This window comes from Blastomyces gilchristii (assembly GCF_000003855.2).
Source record: "Blastomyces gilchristii SLH14081 genomic scaffold supercont1.1, whole genome shotgun sequence".
Lineage (NCBI taxonomy): Eukaryota > Fungi > Ascomycota > Eurotiomycetes > Onygenales > Ajellomycetaceae > Blastomyces > Blastomyces gilchristii.
The window spans coordinates 6895219-6904625 of NW_003101682.1; the positions used below are offsets into that span (position 1 = coordinate 6895219).

A 9407-nucleotide genomic window follows, 5' to 3' on the forward strand; every position below is an offset into this window, starting at 1 on the left:
TAAATAATATTATAGAGTGATTGAAAACCAGTTCAGATAAAATGAAATCATTTATATAAAAGTAATAAGCTATGTGAAACTGTAATAAGATCTTAATACAGTTAAAGATATAATAATACTCTTTTCTTTAAGAATATAGTTCTGATACTCTCAAGATTATCAGATTAAAAATTATCTTTATTATATAGTAATAATTATCAATCAATTGACAGTGTATATACTGTATAAAGAAATAGATGAGTTTTTCTACTGACTGTGTAGATCTTTCTTTTCTCATCTTCATTCAAATTAAACATGTAATAAGTGAGTTTCTTATATATTAATTTAAAATGTGAAAAACATAGTTAATAGATGACTTACAGATCTCTTAATATATTCTGTTCTATATATGAAATTCTCTGCAAAAGTGATGTATTTTTAGAGACAAAGCTAACAGTAGTAGCAGAATTTTTCAAAAAGATCTCTTTCTCTGTGACACATTTTTTTTCCTCTCTCTCATCTGTAATAGTGAGTGCATGAGAGCATCATTCTTGAGAGATAATAAGAGACTTATTCTGATATTTTCTAGTGAGTAATAAATGTCTTTGTAATGCAGCTGCAGTCTCTGTGACTGTCAAGAAAGCCAGGTTGAAGGCAGAGACAGTGGTGTCAATGAGCCGCAGAAGCACTGCTCTCATTGCTACACCTTCTTCTGCTTCTCTTGCAGCCATGGTGATAGTTGCCATACCTTGCAGTGAGGTGTCATCTCTTCAGCCAGCTGGTGTATCTATGTCCAGTCTGTTCTCTGCTCTCCTCATCACTGTTGTAACACTGCTCCCCCCCCTCAGTCAATACAGTGATGTATGACCCCGTGTGGTCATTCAGAGAGAAACTCAGAGACAGCTTGATTCTGAGAATAGTGACTCTGAGAAGCTCAATCTGTAGTTCCTCTCCTGCAGCACATCTGAGCCCTGCTCAGACTGCTACTGAGTTGAGTTCACAGAGTTCTGTAGTTTCTTTATCTTCTCTCTGTAAGAAGGCTCTGATACAGTCTCTGATCAGCACTGCTACTTATCTACACTGCATTAAGCAGCTGAAGAAGAAAGAAATCTTATACATCTGCTTCTTCTCTTACTTTTATTATTTCTATTATATCTGTAATAATGACTTCTGTCTCTCTGTAAGTATTATCTTACAGAAAGATATTATATCAGCTCTGATAAGAAGTCTAAATACTCAAGCAGTACAGAGTAAGAGTCTTGAAGCTCTAAATATTGACAGATTCTATTAAGACTGAGAAGATCTCTCTTACTCATCTGTAAAAAAAGATGAAAGTGTGAATCTCTGAGATGAAAAAATATCTCAGAATAACTGACTTTAAGAAGAGATCAGTCAGTACTACTATTAAAAGTACTATAAAGATTAATCACTGATTAAAGAGAATCTTACTTTAATTAAAGCAGATAACTGAGATACTTTATAAGTTAATAAGTTAATATTTTTATACATTTCTTATACTTCTCTGCAGTACTGCAGTGCTAACTTCTCAGCAGATAAAGATACTAATATCAGAGACTTTAACAGTGAAGAATGAGTTTAATAAAAGTATGATTATTAATAAGTAGACTCTGAAATTCTCTCTTTTTACTTTTTTAATAAGCTGTAGTTTTATTAGAATAGCAGTAATCTATAAGTTAATAATATTAATCTTTTTTATTAATTTCAAATATCTCTTTCTTTTCTTATTAACTGCTTCAGAAATTTTACACTTATATAGTCTTATTAAACTTCTAAAAAACCTCTTTAAGAGAAAATAGAAGAAGAGTGCTATAAAGCTTATAAAATATCAGCTTATTACTGTAAGATTATCTCTAAAAACTTTTTAAGAAAAAATAAGAAGTTTTAAACAGTATTTCTTACTTAATATCTCTGATATATAATAGAGTAATCTCTACTAGTTATCTTATAACTTATAATCTCTTTCTCAGTATTTTTCAAATATTTAAGTAATTCTTATAAATTATCTGATAATAAATAATCTTCTTATTTTATAAGATATTAAAGCTTACTGTAATATATTTATTTATTTAATATTTTCTTTATAAGATATTCAGTATTACTTTTAATTTTAATATTATTCAGCTAAGACAGCTCTACTTCAGAGTATTACTTATAGAGTTTTAAATAGAAAATATGAAAAATAGAATGAATTAATTTCAATTCTGTAAGTAATTTTAACTTATATATTTACTTACTTATTACTCTTATTATTGAGAAAGATTCTAGTTACTACTTACTAAGCTTCTTATACAGTCTTATTATCTTAATATTCTTTATTAAAAGTAGTATTTAATTCTCTATTAAGAACTTTATTAAAAGATGTTTTTAATTATAGTATTTTATCTACTACTTCTGAGTATAGTAGATACTTTTTATCATCTTCTTATAAATTTTATTTAAAAGTTTCAATCATGCTTTTACTTTTAATACTGAGAAATACTCTATTCTCTGTATCTTTTTAATATTCTAACTATTTATTCTTCTCTTTGAAATATTATCTGCAATGTTACTGAATAATAAAGAATTATATTTATAATAAGTATAGAAAGAAGATATCTTTAAGATTATATTCTTTACATTATTATATATAAATTCAGTAGTTAAAAGATATTTAAGTGAATTATTCTAATAAGATAAATAGAATACTTAAAGATGCTATTCTAGTATTTAATTCTGATATTCAGTCTAATCATCTATCTACAGATGAAATACAGTACTGAGAAGACATTTTATTATAAGATAATAGTAAAAAGCTGATTAGTATTTACTGATAAAGAGAGATTCTTAATCTATTATTAACAATTTCAGAGTACTGTAATTAGAAATAATAATATCTAAAAATAGATCAGTTAATTTAGAGACTTTAATCTTTTTATAAATAGAAATATATCTGATTATCTTTATAAAGTAGTTAATAATAACTAAAATTAAGTTATATTCTTTGACTCTTATTAACTTCAGTAGATTAACTATGAAATTCATTAATAGATTCTATTATAAGCTTTTTAAAATAGATAGTGATATTAACTTACTGTATTACTTATATCACAGAATCTTTATTCTTTAATAGATATTATAAGTCTTAATATACTCTTTAATATCTGCTCAGAGCTTGTTTTAAATATATTTATATTTTAGAAGCTTCTCAGTCTTCTCTAACTTAAAGTACTCTGTATGAGAATTATTATAATAAATTCTTAATAACTTCTAACACACTGCTCTGCTATGAGAAATAAAGACTGAATTATTTAATAGTAGAAGTTTATATTCTTCTAGTTATTAATGACTTAATTTCTTAGCAGCACTGCTCTGCTTAGAGTCTGTCTCTTTCAAGTTTAAATTAAATTCTTTCTCTCTTAACTTCTGAATTTAAACTGCAGTAGAGATATCTCTCTTCTATAACTTATCAATGAATTTTAAAAGTAGTTAGATTGAAAGATTGTAGACTATTTCATTCTTTACTAATTCAATAATAGTAAGATATAATATAAGAAGCTTATAATCTTCAGTATCAGTTCTCTGTGAGAATCTGAGTTTTCTTTTATCTTCTATACTGAATTATACAGCTATCTTTTCAGCACTGTTTCTGAGCTATAGAGAATTTTAACTCTCTGTAGTCAGCTTCTTCTGCAGTGATGATAGAGATTCTTTTATAGAATTCTTCTTCATATTAATAATATTATAATCAGACTGTTTAAACAGTGTATTAATAAGATTAAGTCAATTTAAATAATATCAGATATAGAAATTATACTCTGAAAGCAGCTTTACTTATCTAACTTAATATTCTATCAAGTTCTTTATTGTTAAGAAGTAATGCAGATTTGTATAATTAGTGAGAACTTACACTGAATACTTACTACTCTGAAGATAATATTATTAAATCTTAAAGAATTTAATAATTACTAACATTTTCTGATTATGAGTATTATACCTTCTCTGTATAAGTGATAATTTCTCAAAGAAGAAGATCACTGATCTTTATTTATAGTGTTTTATAGACTCTGTAAAAAAGCCTTCTCTCATAGATAATTCATTATCTATTTTCTCAGAAGTAATTATTCTCTGATTCTTTTAATATTGAAAGATCTTTAGTATTAATTGTGAAAAGATTTCATAGATCTCATTTCTGAATGTATCAGTCTTACACTGACTGAGTAAATCAGAATTAAAGTGATTCAGTATTATAATATCTATAAAAGCTTATTTCAATTCTATAAACATCTGTGCAGTGTCTTGAATAAGAATAAATAGTTCTATTTTTCTATCTTTCACACTTTTCTTTAACAGATCTGTAAGAGAGACAGTAATCTGTGAATATATATAGATGAATTATCTACAGAAATTCACAAATTCTAGAAATATCTATATCTCACAGTATATCTACAGCACTGATCAGTTCTTAATAATAGAGACTCAGCTTCTATTCATTGAAATATCATTTACTTTAATAATATAATCTAAGAAATCAATCTCCTGCATGTAGAATGAGCATTTTTCAGTGTTTATATAGAGTTAATACTGTCTTAAGTGACTTAATACTTCTTGAACATGAGTATCATATTCTTTCTTCATTTTTAAGAAGATTAGAATGTTGTTTAAGTATACTATATAGAAGATATTGATAAAACTCTGCAGTGTCTCATTTATATAGATCTGAAAGATGACTGAAGTATTACAAAGATTAAAAGATAAAACAAGATATTCAAAATTATTATACTTGATATGAAAAGCTGTTTTTTAAATATTATCTTCATTAATTCTGATTCTATAATAGATATTCTGTATATCAATCTTTAAGAACATCTTTACTTCAGATAATCAATTGATTATCTCATCAATCAATGATAATAAATAGTGATTCTTAACTGTCATCTTATTAAGGCCTCTGTAGTCTATGCATAGACATAGTCTGTCATTCTTCTTGAGTATAAAGAGTATAAGTATCTCTGTCAGACTTTTTAATGAATGTATTCAGTTCTTTGATTGTACTTCTTCAAGATATTTGCACAGAATATTCAATTTCTTTACAGATAAGTTATAAGGAAGTCTGTACAGTATCATTACATCATCTTCAAGATAAATCTTATATTATATCTTGATATCAGAAAACTTCACTGCTTTTCTTTCTGAAAAGATATTCTTAAAATCTGTAAAGAGACATTGTGTATATTCATCTTTAATAATAGATACTGCTGCTAATCTTGCAGTAAGAGTGATGACTTCTTTATCTATCTCTAAGTTTCAATCATCTGCTACACAGTATATTAACTCTATTTTTTTCTTAAGATTCTTCTGATGAAACTCTTCAGATTTCTCTATCACTGTCTCTTCATTAGTGAGATAGTACTGTCACATCTGAGTAACTCAGTTAATGAGAGAATTGTTTTCTCTCAATCACAGAAGACTTAGAATAATATTCTCATCTATAATATTCACTGTGTGAAGAAGCAGACTGCTTTTCTTGAAGATTTCTTCTAAGTCTGTGATCACATACTTCACTTGAATTATGTTAAAATAGTGACATTTTATTTCATCAGTAAATTTCATATGATCTGACAGATCTATCTTCTTTCAACTCTTCATCAAAGAAAAGAAATAGAATATGAAGTTAATATTCATCTCAGAGTTAAGTAGACATCTCACTGATATCTTCTTATTTAAGATATACATTATGATTATAACATGAACTCAGAGATATAAGAATTATTAATTCTTTATTTCTTTCTCTTCTTTATTCTCTATGAATATATTTGTTAGAAGAGAAGTTAACTTTGAGAAGATATTTTCTTAATTTCTTTTCTTCTTCAGCTTCTTATAATCACTGATATAGTGATCATCAGCTCTGCAGTTGAAATAGAGATCTTTATCAAATCTTTTTTAATATTTCTTCACAGTGAGTGAAGAATCAGAATACTTGAAATTCTTCTTTACTTTCTTCATACTGAAGCTGTTACAGCACTGTTTAGATTCTATTATTAATTACTTAGAAGAGATCTTATTAGTCTTTTTCTTAAAGAATTAACTATTCAAATAGATTCAGAAAGCCAGGTTAGCAAGCTCAGTACAATTGATTAATAAACTCTGATATTATAATATTATTATTCATATCTTATGAGTCAGCTTTGTGAGATAAAGCTGTATTTTTAATTGATTCAAATCATCAGTTAATTTCTTTCAATATTCTTCAAATCTTATATTGAAATTGAAAGAATTCTTATCATCTTATTAATATAATAAGTTGAATCACTGTATTACTATGAAGCTGTGATTATGATAATCTTCAATTTAATTCAGTAGAAAGTTCTTGAATTCTTTTCAAGTTATAATAGTATTGATACACTCAAGCTCTCTCTTCTTAATGACTTAAGTAGTCACAGAGATGTCTTCAAGAAGGTTGACAGTGTCTATTACTTATATCTCATGAGTATTATACTGGCTCAGATTAAGACAGAATTTTCATTCAAGAGTACAGATAAAGCTGTGAAATTCAGATAAGATATTTCTCTTATATCTTGAAGAATCTCTGATCTTAATCTCTCTATCTCTATGATAGATGTAGGTGTGTAGAGGCCACAGCAGTGATAGAGTAATTGAAGAGCTCATATCAAAATATACAGCAGATTCAGAAATCTCAGATTTCTGTCAGAGTAGAGATGTACACACTCTAGAAAATGATGTGATATTTCTCTCAGAGAATGAAGTTGAGTTGATCTCATCAATAAAAAGCACAACTGCTTCATCACAAACTTGCTTGATTTGTTGAATAAGAACCTGCTGATAGATTCATCAAAAAGTCCTCAATCATACAAGCATTCTGACCCCATCGCTGACCGCATACCCTGTGTGATGGTGAAGTTATCCAGCCAAATATGAACCAGACATTGTTCAAAACTCCTGTGTGAGATTATCCCCTGTTCTCCCCTATCACATCACAACCCCAGGCCAGAGTGCCATACAAACTGTAAGGTGAAGTGACCTAGTCATATGCACCAATCTTCTCAATTTTGGAAGATCCCTGAACTGTAGTTGTGGAGATATTCAAGGAGTGACCTCCGCGAAAACCCTGTCCATCTTTGATGTTCCAAAACACCAACACCAAGTCTCACCCTTGTACCGCCCTTCTCAATCTGGCCCATCCCCGGCAGAAAAATACAAAAAGATACCTCGGCAATAATATCAAGCACATAATCAACAGACTCTTCTGAAGTGCAACCTCCATGGTCTGTCGCCAGTGTATCTAGACTTCAACACCAAGTCTCACCCTTGTACTACCCCTCTCAATCTGGCCCATCCTCAGCAGAATGATACAAAAAGATACCTCAGCAACAGTATTCAATACATAATCAGTGAACAATGAGTCAACAGCACATCAACAACTATAAAATCAGTATATTTCAAGATCTGACTGAGCCTTTGATCTCTGCATAGTGAGATATATTAAATCTAGTTTTAATATCTTAATATTCAATAGATTCTGCAAGGAATTGAGAACAGCAACACTAGATTTCTATTAAATTTAAGAATTAACTCTATATTGATATAATCATTGACAAAGTCTTCTATATTGAGATATAAATAACCAGTTCCTCTACATCCTGCTGACAATATTTATATTATTATATAGAAACAGACTTATATTCTCTATAATATCAAGACTCTGAAGAGAGAAAGTCTTGATAGAAGATATACAGTAGTGTATATCTTAGCAGTTTCTATCTCATTCTTCTGCAGCAGTTAATGCAAAAAAAAGATCTTAGAAATAGTTTTTTACTTCTCTTGAAAAAGTAAGATGTTTTTCTCTGAATTTTATACAATATTCTTACAAAGAATTAAAAACAGAGTTGTTTTCTGTTATAATTTCATATTCTTTTAAGTAAGAATTACTTTTTCAGTAACTGAAGAGCTTTTATTAATACTTAATTCTTTTTTACACTCTTTATTAACTGATTTGAGTTGCACACTTATTATGTGAGAAGAATTGAATGATTTAGAATAAATTTGAATAGTTTTAATCAATTTCTCTGCAAAAAATTGATTTATTTTTTATCAGTTTTTCTCTCAAAAACTGTCATATTATCTGATTTATTATCAATTGATATCATACTTTTTCTCACTGTATCTTAAGAAAGAGATTGTAAAGATTTTATTGATTTATCTCAAAAATCAATTTTAGTTTATTAGATTCTCTTCAAAAATCTAATCTAGTTACTGAACTAGTGTGAAAAAAATCAGGTATTTTATACACAAAAGTCTTTTATTCTTCTTTTGAAACAGTCTGATCAACTTTTCAATTGAAAACAGACTTAGAAATATCTCAATTGAAACAGTCTGATCAACTTTTCATTGAGTGAAAACAATGAGTTTAAAAATACACTCAGTTGATGTGGAAAAAGATGCTTTCTCAAATGCTATTTCTGAGATTGAAATTCTGAAGAGAAGAAAGAAAGAAGAAATAGAGAAACAACAAGTTCTTGAAATACAGAAACTTGAAAAAGTAAGTAAGATTCTTGAAAAGCAGTGTCTGAGTGAGATGAATGAAGAAGTTCTGTTAATTCTTCATGCTCAGACTAGACAACTACAGAAGATGATTAAGTTCAAGCTTAGAATTTTAAACACAGTTCTAAAAATATTGAAAATTTCTAGTATAATTACTGACTCTTTATTTTACTCTTCTTTTTTTTCTACTTCTTCTTCTTCTTCTTCTTTAAATCAGAAGAAAACATATGCTCAAGCAGCTGAATCTGCTATCTCTAAACCTGCTATCTCAAAACCTGCTCAAAATCCTGAGAAAACTGAGAAGAATACTGCTCATGTCTCTATTCATAGAAAAGTGAAAAAGAAAATGTAAAAAGAGAAAAACTTTCAAATCTTCAGAAATAGAAGACTTATTCTCAAAGTCTCAAATCAGAACATTCTGTAAAGAAACAAGCTAAACTCAAATCTCATTTTCAGAATCAGAAATGAAATTAATCAGCAGTTCTTTTCACAGTTGATAACTGATATTGAAGTTTAAAAATCAGTTATAGCTTCAATTGAGTTATCATTCTTTGAAAACTTCATCATTCTGACTACAATGTCTGAATTCAGTGCTGAATTTCTTATTCAGAATGAGAATCTCTGAAAGTCAGCAGTAGAATCTTTGTTAAACATAATAATTCTATCTGAAAGAGATGAAAAGTGAGACAAATTTATTCTTTATAATATTTCAGTCAAAATTTTTGACTGTGAAGAAGAAATGCTACTTCTTAAAAATGAATTGAAAGAATACAACTCTATTCAACTAAGAAAGAAGCCTGTATAACTAAATTCAATTGAGTTCAGATAAAGCAGGAGAAATGCCTCTGTTCTAGTATATATAAAAACAC

General features: G+C 28.0%; 2 protein-coding genes across 2 annotated transcripts; one reads left to right on the forward strand and one right to left on the reverse strand.

Annotated features, from left to right (window-relative positions):
- Positions 1–524: 524 nt before the first annotated feature.
- BDBG_16187 (uncharacterized protein) lies at positions 525–710 on the reverse strand (the record flags this gene model as incomplete). Its single annotated transcript, XM_031724188.1, has 1 exon — positions 525–710. One exon carries the CDS (start codon positions 708–710, stop codon positions 525–527), a length of 186 nt encoding a protein of 61 aa, XP_031575989.1.
- A 7688-nt stretch (positions 711–8398) lies between these two features.
- On the forward strand, positions 8399–8890 carry BDBG_16188 (uncharacterized protein; the record flags this gene model as incomplete). Its single annotated transcript, XM_031724189.1, has 2 exons — positions 8399–8536; positions 8756–8890. The coding sequence occupies 2 exons, from the start codon at positions 8399–8401 to the stop codon at positions 8888–8890; spliced, it is 273 nt and encodes a 90-aa protein (XP_031575990.1).
- Between the last annotated feature and the right edge of the window lie 517 nt (positions 8891–9407).